Source organism: Mustela nivalis, assembly GCF_964662115.1.
Source record: "Mustela nivalis genome assembly, chromosome: 5".
Classification (NCBI taxonomy): Eukaryota; Metazoa; Chordata; class Mammalia; order Carnivora; family Mustelidae; genus Mustela; species Mustela nivalis.
The window spans coordinates 31,299,207-31,312,985 of record NC_139024.1 but is presented as its reverse complement, the minus strand read 5'-3'; the positions used below and the strand labels follow the sequence as shown (position 1 = coordinate 31,312,985).

Here is a 13,779-nt window from a genome sequence, read left to right as displayed (position 1 = left end):
AACCTCTAAGTTTCTGTAAATGCATATGACCAGCTTGAATTTCTTCCTTTAAAATTTTTTCCTCAAATATGACTTAAATTATTTTCATTATAATACATATCTAACAGTCTACTCACAAAATGATCAATAATTGATTGTCCTTATAGGTCTATATATCTATGAAAGCAAAATTAAATAATTAAGCATAAAAATAAAATTACAAAATCAATAAAGTTAAATCTAACAACACTATTATGCTAGGTAACTTGTTTTGGTTTTTGTGGGCTTTGTTTTTTTGTTTTTTTGAGGGTTTTTTTTTTTTTTTTCTGAAATGACATCATGATTCACACCATAATTATGGTCCTCAGAGCTACAACAGAAGTTCTGACACAGACTCACTTGAAATAAGCCTATTGTACCAGGTGCCAGTCAACTCTCCCTCCACCTTCCTCTGTTTCTGTAGTCCTCAAACTGTGGTCCCCAGGCCAGCAGCATCAGCAATCCTAGGAACTTGTTAGAAATGCAATTCTTAGGTCCCACCCAAGAACTACGAAATCAGAATCTCTAGTCCGAGGCCCAGCAGTCTATTTTAACAAGACTTCCTGGAGACTGTGATGGGCCCCATTGTCGGAGACCACTGCTCCACTCAGGCTGCAGAGAAGTAGTTCTTCAGCTGCCACACCAGGCATCATCCTCCTCCTCTCCCCTACTCCAATGTATCATTTACATAGTAATCTGTCTCTATGCTTTCCTCATTCCCCCCAATATTATTACTTGGGAACAACAAAAACACAACTGCAGCAACACCTGACCCATGTCATGAATTTATATTATAAGATGATGATTTCTTCTATAAGCCAAAATATTGCTACATTAATTTTAGATCCGAGAAGTGAAAACACAAAGTTAAAGTATTTCTGTGAAAACCTCTGAAAATTCATTCAAGGAAAACTTGAAAGCTTTTGAAATTTTTAGAAAATTTCTGTTGAAAAAGATGCATATATACATTTAAAAAAGAAAATTGTTAAAAAAAAATTTTTTTTTTGTAAAAAAAAAAAAGCTGGGAAGCTTTTTGATACAGTATCCATTTATGCCATTGAAGCAGGTATGCCATGCTAGTAAGAAACTAGGGAATCAAAGACTTGTTTTAGTGCCTGGACGTTTACTTTGTAACTATAAAATAGTAAATGATACTCAGTGTCCTTATATGTAAAAGGAGGGAACTGAACTTTGTTCCCAGCCAGGATTAAGCAGTAGAATCACCCGGCTTACCCTTTCCCCTCCAGGGAATCACCAAACCACTTGACTGCTTTTGAAGCACTTTCCTTTCCTAGTACTCTGGAATTCCTGTCTTAGCAAGTTGATTATGAGAAATCAACTAGGAAGAACGTTTCTTTATCCTATGAAAAAAATGTTTAAAAAAAAAAAGTAGAGGGATGACTAAAATTATTCCTTGTTTAAATTTTATATTCACACGTAATGTGAATTTTCTTAAAGTATTCCACAGGTTGTGTTCAGGATAAAAAGCACAAGAGGGTATAATATCTTTAAATAGTTTACCTTGTAAAGCTCAAAGAAAATGATATTTTTTTGTAGTGGACACAAACGGCAAGAAAATCCAACTTACCATATAATCCATGTGCTCAGACTAACTGTAATACAATGAGATTCTGTTCTCCAACTCTTGTAGTGCTTCAGTGAATGATGGCCTTCTGAGTTTCTACCACATCCCTAAAGATGAACAGAATGCTATTTGTACCATTTGCATATTGGTTTGTTTCAAGTTAATCAAAACTTAAATCAGGAGCGCCTGGGTGGCTCAGTGGGTTAAGCTGCTGCCTTCAGCTCAGGTCATGATCTCAGGGTCCTGGGATCGAGTCCCATATCGGGCTCTCTGCTCAGCAGGGAGCCTGCTTCCCTCTCTCTCTCTCTCTGTCTGCCTCTCTACCTACTTGTGATCTCTCTCTCTGTCAAATAAATAAATAAATAAAATCTTTAAAAAAAATTTAAAAAAAAACTTAAATCATACTCATGATTAGAAAAGTTTTGGTTTTTAATTTCAAGCAGGAGAGAAAAGTTTCAGAAAATAATATAGATTCTCATTAAGTTTAATTTCTTGCAAAGAGGCTAACTTGCTTTTTGTAATATAGTATTTGCCTAGAACAATCATGGGCTGAGTTCATTTCCCTATTATTTAAAAATGAACTGGGGCGCCTGGGTGGCTCAGTGGGTTAAGCCTCTACCTTCAGCTCAGGTCATGAGCCCAGGGTCCTGGGATCAAGCCCCACATCGAGCCCCACATCGAGCTCTCTGCTCAGTGGGGAGCCTGCTTCCCCCTCTCTCTCTGCCTGCCTCTCTGCCTACTTGTGATCTCTGTCTGTTAAATAAATAAATAAAATCTTTAAAAAAAAAAAATGAACATACTCTCTGCCTTACACACTGTGGGGCACCAAGCATCCTTGCAGATCAGTGCCCCCCCCATAAACATATTTTCTAATACTGTCCACACCTCCACCCAAACCCACTGGCAACTAATGAGACTCAGACCAATCACAGTAATTTCCCTGACCAGCTAAGTAAAGAAATGAGATCCAGTTCTGGTCAATGCGACATGAGGGGCAGTCTGCTAGATGTTTCTGGGAAAAGTTTTTTAATCTCACAAAACAGAGGGCTGCTGGGGTGTGGGGGCATAGGGATAGGGTGGCGGGGTTATGGACATTGTGGTGGGTATGTGCTATGTGAGTGCTATGTGAGTGCTATGAGATGTGTAAGCCACCTGTACCCCTGGGGCAAATAATACATTATATGTTAACAAAAATAATTAAAAAAAAAACAGGAAAAGGATGTCATTTTTGCCCTCTTTCTGGCCTTTGAGGTTTGCTGTATGACATATAACGCATGAACCATATTTGGCGATAAAAAGCTACGAAATTGAGGGTGGACAAAAGAAAAATGGAAGAAATTTCAGTTTTCAGTGCTCTTTTCATTGAATTAACTAATCCTAAAGGGTTCTTACTTACAAACTATGTAAGGTAATAAGCATTCCTCTCATTTAAAAAAAAATTATAGACATCTTAAATGTTATTAAAAAATATTACATGCTCCATATCACTCGGCATCAGGGAAATGCAAATCAAAACCACAAAGAGATATCACCTCACACCAGTCATAATGGCTAAAATTAACAAGTCAGGAAATGACAGATGCTGGCGAGGATACGGAGAAAGGGGGAACCTACACTGTTGGTGGGAATGCAAGCTGGTGCAACCAATCTGGAAAACAGCATGGAGGTTCCTCAAAATGTTGAAAATAGAACTGCCCTATGACCCAGCAATTGCACTACTGGGTATTTACCCTAAAGATACAAACGTAGTGATCCGAAGGGCCATGTGCACCCGAACGTTTATAGCAGCAATGTCCACAATAGCCAAACTATGGAAAGAACCTAGATGTCCATCAACAGATGAATGGATCAAGAAGATGTGGTATATATACACAATGGAATACTATGCAGCCATCAAAAGAAATGAAATCTTGCCATTTGCGACAATGTAGATGGAACTAGAGTGTATCATGCTTAGAGAAATAAGTCAAGCGGAGAAAGACAACTATCATATGATCTCCCTGATATGAGGAAGTGCAACATGGGGGCTTAAGTGGGTAGGAGAAGAATAAATGAAACAAGATGGGATTGGGAGGGAGACAAACCATAAGTGACTCTTAATCTCACAAAACAAACTGAGGTTGCTGGGGGAAGGGGGGTTGGGAGAAGGGGGGTGGGGTTATGGACACTGGGGAGGGTATGTGCTTTGGTGAGTGCTGTGAAGTGTGTAAACCTGGCGATTCACAGACCTGTACCCCTGGGGATAAAAATATATTATATGTTTATAAAAAACATTAAAAATTAAAAAAATATATTACAGATATTAATAGCTTCTAAGATGTTAAAAATTGTTTTTTTTAAAGAATCCTTTTGTAGAGAGAAAAAAAATTAATCTAGTAAGATGTACAAAAAATCTTGGATCTATTTCTTAAGTAAATACAAATAGGTAAAGGCAGGTCCAGAGATGAGAACTACTGCAAGTAGGTTGGATTCCCTATCAAAGTATTTCTAAACCACACGTGATTGCTTTCTGAAGATAATATACCTTTTTACCTTAACAAATGTTTCTTAGTTCAACCTTGCAGAAGTCTATCTGAACATGAATAAATTTATTTTAAGTTCTAAACATTACCAATAGTCCAACTTACAATAAGCATTTAAGAAAAATATTTAAGACAAACTCACAGATAAAAATCAATTTTCTCACCTGAAAACCACACTTGAGGCACAACCAAATGTCAGAGGGAAGTACTGGCCGCCCCTCACAGCATCTTCTTTCTTTTAAACATTCTGAGCAAACTGACAACACATTCTCAGCTATTGCTTTCTTCACATGATTCACACTGATAGCATGACTTACATGCTGGCAAGTGAAACCTGCTGAATGAGACAAAATGAAATGGGAACATTTTCTTTGCTAAACCAAAGAGCTAGCATCAGTAAGCAAAAGTCAGTAGCATTATAATGCTGTAACTAAAAAGAAGAGAGATCCGAAAAACAAAATAGCTCAAAAGGATACATACTGTATGGTTTCATTTATAAAGCATTTGTGAAATAACATGATTGGTGATTTGGAGAACAGATTTGTGGGTGCCAGGGACCATGGATGGATAACAGGGAGTGTGGCTATAAACAGGTAAATCTTGGGGGTGGTGATGGGGCAGTCGAGTCTCTCAATTGTGTCGGTTATACAAAACTACACATGTAATAAAAGTGTGCAGAGTTATACCCACTCACATAGACACAGATACACACACACACGAGGTCCTGAATATCTTGGTGAAATCAGAATAAGTTCTAAGGATTCTACAAATGCCATTTTCCTGGTGTTAACGTTGTACTATAGAAATACCAGATATTGGGGCGCCTGGGTGGCTCAGTGGGTTAAAGCCTCTGTCAAATAAATAAATAAAATATTTAAAAAAAAAAAAAAGGAGATACCAGATGTTAAATCAGATGTTAATCACCCAACCAGATGTTGGGTCTGGGTGAAGGGTGAATGGGACCCCCTTGTATATCTCTTTGAACCTTCCTATTAATACAAAAATTAGTTTAAAAATAAAGAGTCTAATAAATAAATAGATAGATAGATAGATATATTATTAGTGAGCAGGTCAAGCAGTTTGAATATTTTCCTTCTCATTAAAATATACACACAAAGGGGTACCTGGGTGGCTCAGTGGGTTTAGCCTCTGCCTTCAGCTCAGGTCATGATCTCAGGGTTCTGGGATCAAGTCCCACATCGGGCTCTCTGCTCAGCAGGGAGCCTGCTTCTCCCTCTCTCTCTGCCTGCCTCTCTGCCTACTTGTGATCTCTCTCTCTGTCAAATAAAATATTTGAATAAATAAATAAATAAATAAATAAATAAAATATACACACAAAATCTTTTCACAGAGCCTACCTCTGCTCAGATGCTATTTTCATCACTATTGAGAGAAAGGAGAAAGAGAAACAAACAATGGCATAATTTACAGGAACAAGAATTCTCCTTAACGAATATTTCCAAATAACAAGTGACTCTGCATGGTCCTTAATTATCCTTTATAACAGAGTCGAACCGGGTGCACTGTGTGGAGACAACTGAACTAAATCAACTAATATGTTTTTATTTCTTCAGATAATCGTGTTCTTCTCCCAAGGGCACAATGACATTTCCACGTCTCCCAAATACCTGAACACTTCTATTTTTCCAACTCAACTATTTCAAACACCAGAACTACAACTATCCACCAAAAGTAAACAATGAAGGAAAGACTGAGTAACTTGAAGAGGGAGGCAGGAGTATGTACATTTCAACTTTTTCCATTTCCTTCCCAAGTGCAGAGCACTCCTTTTCACCTATTAGTTAACTAGTGAGAGATGAAGCATTAGTTCTCTTCATCCTCAAGCCTAAGTATGTGACTCCTGACAAGTGACTTATTATAAAATATAATTTCAACAAAAATAATGTGTAAATCTGGTGAAAGATTAGGACTTCTAATTTTACACCAAAAGCAAGTTATAAGAATAGACACAAAAGGAGGAATTCCAGAGTCCTATATTTGAAAAGCAAGGACACCTGCCATTAAAGAAAGGGGTGTTCTGAGGAAGACTGATAGATGACCACACAAATACAGGACCTAGAAGTGGGTTACTAGATATCAATGCTTTGAGTTTTTTATAGTTTAAATTTCTAAGGCTAAAAATCATTCCATACACTTTCTATATCATCTCTGAGGTGGGATCTGGCCAGGACACAACTTAACTATTCTCTGAGTCTACAATTCAGACTTACAAAACTGAAATAGTTAATGAATCCAGAGACAAGTGAATTCATGATAAAAAGGTTCTAGGAGTCCAAATTAACTCTATGAGCTTTTAAATGTCTCAACCATACATACTTTTTATAAGTAAATTTCAAAATTTTATGTTTTCTTACAAGAGTTAACCAGTGTTTAAATAATATTCACAATCTTTGGGGGGGGGATGTAAAAAAAATTTCTGTGCTAATAAAATTTCCTCAGTCTTCTGTAATTTCTTTAATCATACAACTGTGTAAATTTCATCTGCCAAATAAGTCTTCTTGAGATTCCTGAATAAAATATATAAATATATTAAAGTCTAGAGTTGTTTCACATAAACAAATAAAAAACAACAAATTAAAATCCATGTTTTTCACTTTAAATATTAAAAAACTTTACAGGAAAGTCCTCTAGTTTACAAATGATAGTCTAAAGTCAATAGCTGGGTGGCTCAGTTCGTTAAGCGACCACCTTTGGCTCAGGTCATGATCCTGGAGTCCTAGGATTGAGCCCCAGATCAGGATCTCTGCTCAGCAGGGAGTCTGCTTCTCCCTTTGACCCTCGTCTTCTCGTGCTTGCTCTCTCTCATTCTCTCTCAAATAAATAAGTAAAATCTTTAAATTAAATAAAATAAAAAATAAAATCAACACTTCCCTATTTTCCTTCCAGAAATTGTCCAAGGTCAACAAGAGTAGAAAACAAAAACGCCCAGTTCATTTTCTGAAGCCCCATGTCATAAATCCAGTGGCAGGGCCCTCCCCGCACAACACAGCAGAGCTCAAACAGGAGTGCATAGAGAAGGAAGCAGAGAGCACACTGCAGCGGTAGGTCTCACAGAGAACCCCGCATGCTTCGCAGATGCAGAATGAAACCTAAATCTCCGGGCTGCAACAACCCTGGCAGCAGAGCCCCTAGAGCCAGTTTTGTTTTAAGAAGCAAAAGAAGGCAATTTCTAATTCACTAAGTGAGAAACAAAGAAGCCAAATTTGCCAGAAACAGTCTTGTCTCTATGACAGGAGGGGAGAAGAGATCTTCAGATTCTGGAAAATACCTCAGGGCTGCATCATCCTGTTGGGTGAAAAGAAATACAAGCTAACTGAGCTCACACTCAAAACTCCAGTTGGTCTCGACAGTGCTATGGCCCTCCTCCTTACACAAATATTCTAAAACTACCTGGTCCAAGAAAGGCAACCCTACATCAAAGAATGAGAAATCAAGGAAAAATTAAAGCCACAATTTCTATCCAATATTAAAAAAAAAAAAAAAAAAGGAAAAACAAATGGCACAAAAATCACCGCCATGAAACAAAAATACAAAACAGAAGAAGCAAATGTTCCCACATGAGGTGGCAAAACAGTAGGAAGTGACTGGCAGAGCTCAGGATAGAAATGGAAGAACAAATAAATAAAACCACAAAAAGGATGATAAAACTAAAAAGGATGCACTACAGAAAACACTGTAAAAGATAAAAAGGAAAAGAGCAAGCAGAATGAAAAGGAAGTAGGAGTTTCAGAGGATTTGAGAAAAAATAACTAGAAGACAGGCAAGGAAGAGCTAACATAAGAATCATCAGAATCCCTGAGAAAAAAATCATATTCACAGAATGAAACAAATGCTTAAAGATAGAATTCAGATTTCCCTCAATACAACAATCTATCCTGAAACATTATCCAAGTTAAAAATACTTAAAAGTGGAAATAAAAATTAAAAACGTCTTTTTAAATGGAGAGCTATGAGAAAGTAGGGAAAATTCTCAGAAAAGCTGAAACAGAAGGCATGAAGCTCAAAAGAAAAGCGAGCCTGAGGCCAGCAACTCCCCAGTTACCCACCCCTCCCAAGGCTTGAAGGCCTGGCTTTAACAGGTCATGAGAAACAGAAAACAACAAAAAGATGCCAATTCTAAGTTACTTATAAATGAAATGAAATCTCAATAAAAATATCACCCAGATGTTTTGGAACTAGACAAGCTGATTTTACAGTTCATGCAGAAAATAGTGGAAATAAAGAGCAAAAGACTTATTGATTAAAAACATATGGTTATTTTCCACAACACTATTCAGGATGCCAGAGGTCACAATTTACCAGCAATGTCGTCTGAAGAGTCTTCATCATGAGGTAGAGCAGGCCTTTTAGTTCTTTTGGCTTTCTCAGGCAAAGCTCTGGAAGGCTCTTTCACCCGCATCTGTTACTTACTGAAAAGGCTGGGGGTAGGGGGAAATGAATACACTTTAATCCTCAAAATTAAAATTTTAGGTATATTACTTAATGTATATTAAAATAGAAATGACTTCAGTTTTAGTTGGGCCCTAGTACATCAAAATAAGAAGAGAACATCAGGTGAAACCAAAGACATCTTTATAAACCAATATACAGACGCACACTACATTTGACTTTTACCAATTACCCTCCAAATACATGATGTCCAGGTGGATGAAAAACAAACAAACAAACAAAAAAACCCAAAAGGTTTGATCAAGGAAATCAGTGCTCCTTCTGGGTCATGTGGTCTCCTTGCCTCTACTCCGTCCCACCAGCTAGGAAACAGAAGTTGGAAAAGCCATAATGGACCAGGGACGGAAGCCATGTGCCCAACACAACATGAGCCCTTCTACCTGCACCGTATGACCTAGCAATGACTGACAGAAATTGTTTTAAGCTATACTGCATTTTTTGTGGGGTTTTTTCCCCACGTTATTATGAAAAAATTTATACTTCCAGAAAAGGTAAAAGAACAATATAATAAACACCCATATACTTACTACCTACATTCCACATCTAGAACATCTGCCCCATTTGTTTTACCTAAGTATCAGTGTGTACAGAGAGAGACAGAGAAATACACACATGTGAGTATATTTGTTTCCGCTGAACTATTTCAAAGTTGCAAAGAGTCTGTATCTTTTTTAAGAATAACAGCATTTTCCTATATATAGCCACATCATTATGACATCTAAGAAAATTAACAGTAATTCCCCATTCTGAGGTTCCATCGTATTCTAACCTCTTCAGCTGACTCATAATTATCTTCCATACTTGTTTTCTAAAAATCAAGATTCAGTCAAGGTGTGCACTTTGTATTGGTTATGTCATGCTAACTGTTCGCATCTTTTAATCCACAGCTATTCTTCCCATCTTACACTTTCCTAAGACACTGGCTTTTTTAAGAATCAGGCCAGAGCATATGAGTCACCTTAAAGATCTTGTTAAAATGTGGATTTTGATTCAATAAGTCTTGCACAGGCCCTGAGGTTCTGCCTGTCTAACAAGCTCCCAATGGTAAGCCATTGCTGTGGGTCCAAAAACCAGGTGTGTTTATTTTGTTTTGTTTTCTTAAGATTTATTTTAGAGAGAGAGCATGCACACGACCATTGGGAGAAGCAGAGGGAGAGGTAGAGGGAAAGAATCTCAAGCAAAATCCCCACAGAGTGAGGAACCCAACAGGGGGTTTGATCTCAGGATCCTGAGATTATGACCCAAGCTGAAACCAAGAGTCAGACGCTCAACCAACTCAGCCACTCAGGTGCCCCCACAGACCACACTTTCTTTTTTTTCACAGACCACACTTTCAATAGCAACATTGTATAATGTCCCACACTTGTCTCTTCAAGCTGTTACTTACCTCTGTTCCTTATATTTTTAAAAAATCCAAAGTTAATTGTTAAGATTTTAGATTAAAAAGTAAGCATTTAAAACGAAATTAAGCATTTTTTAAAAATCACTGTATTTGGTGTCTCTGTTAAAGCTTAGCCTAAATCCTACCTAATATCATCTGTTCTACGGTTAAGCTACACTGTAATTTTCATGGCTATTTGTTTATTTGCTTTTGTTGATTAAGATGGAAGAATCTTTCAACTCAATAATAAATTCTGAATCTTGGGGTGCCTGGGTGGCTCACTTGGTTGAGTGGCCAATTCTTGATTTTGGCTGAGGTCACGATCTCAACGTCATGGGATGGAGCCCCCTGCTGGGCTCCTCAATCAGTGGAAAGTCTGAAGTTTTCTCCCTCTTTCTCAGCCCCTCCCTGTGCTCATGCGCACACACATTCTCTAAAATAAATAAATCTTCAAAAATGAATAAAAAAATAAACTCTGAGTCTTGATTCAGTTATACCACATCCCGCATAAGGGAGCTTTTTAGTTTACCATTTTAAGAGCCATTTCTTTAACTCCAGAGGTCATCACTCTTGAACAGAACTGCAACAAATTATGGTCTTCAGGGTGAGAGACGCACGAGGGCTCTGAGTTCCTTGAGCACTTCGTTTCTTTTTTTTTTAAGATTTTATTTATTTACTTGACAGACAGAGATTACGCGTAGGCAGAGAGGCAGGCAGAGAGGAGGAAGCAGGCTCCCCGCTGAGCAGAGAGCCCGATGTGGGGCTCCATCCCAGGATTCTGGGATCATGACCTGAGCTGAAGGCAGAGGCTTTAACCCACTGAGCCACCCAGGCGCCCCGAGCACTTCATTTCTGATTGCCTTCTCCCTCCAAACTTCCACTACATAACTATATATATATATATATAGTTATATTTATTAGCTATAAACCCCTATAGCTCTACCTTGCAAAATCATTAATTCAAGTTCTAATCACACATTCAAGTTCTTCCAGCTTTGCCTCTTCAGCCACTCCTATTCACCTTTAGTGCCCAGGCTGGCGAGAGGCTGCATCTCACCAAGTGAGATGATCACTATAGCAAGGCACAGATGGGGAAGTAGCAAATGGAGTGCTGGTGCTTAAAGCTTCACTTGGAAATGATGTATGTCACGTCTGCTTGTATTTTACCAGCCCAAGCAACTCATTCGACACGTTCAACTTCGAGTAGACATGTGGGTAAGGAAGTGGGATGTGGGATGTGTACAAAGAATGTAACCTTACCATGTATACAGAAAGAACAAAATATGTGTGCCCAGCCTTAAGGACTACCACAAAACCCCCCTAACAGAACCCCAAATCTAAATGAATCCAATTAACCACTTTCTCTACGTCTGCATCCAAACAAGCTGGAGAAAATTTTGTAAGAAAGGTGACTGGGTCCGCTAAATTCATAATCAAAATCTCAATCTCAAATGGATCGAGACATGACATTATCTACTACACTTTCTGGAAAACCTATTTACCTATTCCTCACACAGCAATTTGAAACCTTCCTCACTCTTCTAAACGTCTAACTCCTCCATCTCCCTTCTTCTCAAAATAGTATCTAGTCTTCTACTTTATCAAGGGAAAAAAGATATAATCAGAAAGCAATCTGCTCTTTCCAACCCCAAATTTACAGACTTACCTCCAACTATTTCAACTTGATGTCCTGAAAATGCAGGCATAACTTTAAAAAAAAAAAAAATCCAGGAAAAATGGGCCATGAGAAACCAGCCATACCTTTCCCCAGCTTCCCAGACATCTTTATCTTGATAAAGACAGACATCAACCCATAGATACTGCTTGCAGAATAACAAAAAGAAAAGGTATCTGACCACAATCTATGAAAGGTCTGTAAAAGACAGTGACTCAAACTTCACTTGCCAATGCAGTCAATTTCCAGTGATTTTTCTAAGACCTGCAATAATTTTGGATAGTAACCCACTATTTAGCAATCATTTATCTGTACAGCTTTTTCTTTCCTTTTTTAGGCAAAAAGAGACAAAATTAAAATCTATTTACTCAAGCTTCAAGTACTTTGTATCACCAATATTGTGTGTGGGGAGTTTCAAGACCACCGTCATGTTTGGAGATATACTGGAAGGACTTACAGAACTCAGCACGTAGTTGTACTCAAGGCTAACTTTTATTAGGGCAATGGAGTATGGACATACAACCTGAGCATAAGGGAAAGACACAAATGAAGTTTGCAGGAATCTATGTGCAGGCTTCCTTGTGTTCTCTTCCTCCCAGAAAGGGTCAAACAGAGCACACTCTTCCTCCCAATAAGGAAAGTCCAGCAACGTCTGTGCAATGTTTCTGCCCAGGGAAGCCCATCACAGACTCACAGGATTGGGGTTTTCCTGGAGGCTGCTAACTTCGGCATAAACCACAGGGTAATGCATGAACTATTTTGTTTCCAGACGCCAAACAAGCAAGCAGGCCTTTCTAAGGAGAGCAGTCTCAGGCCTGATATGTTAACTCTTTTCAGGACATGTAAGTTCTGGCCCTTTTTTTTTCACGCGGTTTCCCAAACAAAACTGTTCAGTTTTCAATTTCAGTATTACTCTAACATCTGTCTTTTCTCTGCTGTAGGATGCGCAACTAAGTTATTTAGAAATGTTTTATTTTTTTTTTAACGTCCTATACAAACAAAAGCCCATAGTCTCAAGAAAAAAAAAAAAATCTTTTTTCCCTACCCTTGAACTCTTGGGCAATTATTTTCGCCGTGGGGAGGAGGAAGACACACTCTCCGTTTAGTACCAGGCTCAAGAAGATGAACAGCACTTGCACACGTTGGCCGTGCATCACGCTCGGCTCCCAGCACTCCAGGATACTTCCTCACGTAGTGCTACAACCACCTTAGGAGACGGGCTCCTAGGACTGCCCCCAGTTCACACTTGAATCTGAGAGCCGCAGAGGTTAAGTGACTTCAGAGGTCCCGGAGCCAGGAAGAGGTGGATGGAGACCTGGACCCCAGCAGCCCTTCTCCGGGGCTCCTAACAGTACCCTCCCGTCACTAACAACAGCACCCCAAGTTTCTCAAGAGCAAATGGGTAGTGAGCAGAGCGCGCGGGAGGAAGGCGGGAAGGGCGTCGGGGAGCGCCTGCTTCCCGATACAGGGAGACTCGGGCCCCTCCCTGCGAACCCCTCCCGCCCAAACCACCCGGCGCCGCCGCCGGCGCCCAGCCGGGCCGCACTCACGCAGCCCTCGGTGACCGCCGGGAACCTCCGGATCGGCAACACCGGGGCGCGTAGGAGGCCTCTCTCCCAGGCCTGCCCTGCCACAAGGGGCTGGGGTAAAGGAAGCGATGACCGAGACACTACGACGACCCCAGCCCCTCAGCCCGGACTCACCACGCCGGGCCGAGCCGCCGGGTCTATAACCAGAAGAGACTGCGCATGCGCGGCTGACCTCCCGGTCGGCCGGGGCGGGGCCTCGTGTGCCGGCCCCGCCTCCGGGGCGGGGTTTGACGCCTTCCCCGCCGCGGCGCACGGGAGTGGGGCGTGGACCCCCCCACCCTCACCCCGGGGCCGGTGGCGCCGCGCCTGCGTTCTGTGGATCTGCAGAGCCCCGTAGGCCGGCTAATCGGAGGGTAACCGCAAGGAACTCCCGGCTGCGTCCGGTTGGTGTTCGGGTGTGAGCAGTTCAAGGGCTTCCCGGAGTCGGGCTTAAATCCCACTTGTTGCTGAGGGCCTGAAGGGATAGCTTCTGACTTCTCTCCGTCACACTGCAATAAAATCACATCTGACATTTGTCATTGTCATATGTTGTCTCGCAT

The 13,779-nt window shown here is 40.1% G+C and overlaps 1 protein-coding gene across 7 annotated transcripts in view; it reads right to left on the bottom strand.

The window, feature by feature from the left end:
* USP45 (ubiquitin specific peptidase 45) overlaps positions 1-13,425 on the bottom strand; it is a 73,537-nt gene extending 60,112 nt beyond the window's left edge. For 3 of the 7 annotated variants that reach the window (XR_014312141.1, XM_082731878.1, XM_082731880.1), the window contains exons 1-4: positions 13,355-13,425; positions 8,446-8,564; positions 4,290-4,462; positions 1,607-1,710 (exon numbers count right to left, since the gene is read on the bottom strand). Coding sequence is in view for 4 of the 7 variants with exons in the window: in XM_082731878.1 (XP_082588004.1) it covers positions 1,607-1,710; positions 4,290-4,462; positions 8,446-8,545 (377 nt within the window). In the remaining 3 variants the exon portion in view is untranslated. The remainder of the gene's footprint in view (positions 1-1,606; positions 1,711-4,289; positions 4,463-8,445; positions 8,565-13,354) is intronic. The other 4 variants (XM_082731879.1, XM_082731881.1, XM_082731882.1 and 1 more) reach the window with 3 other exon arrangements.
* Between the last annotated feature and the right edge of the window lie 354 nt (positions 13,426-13,779).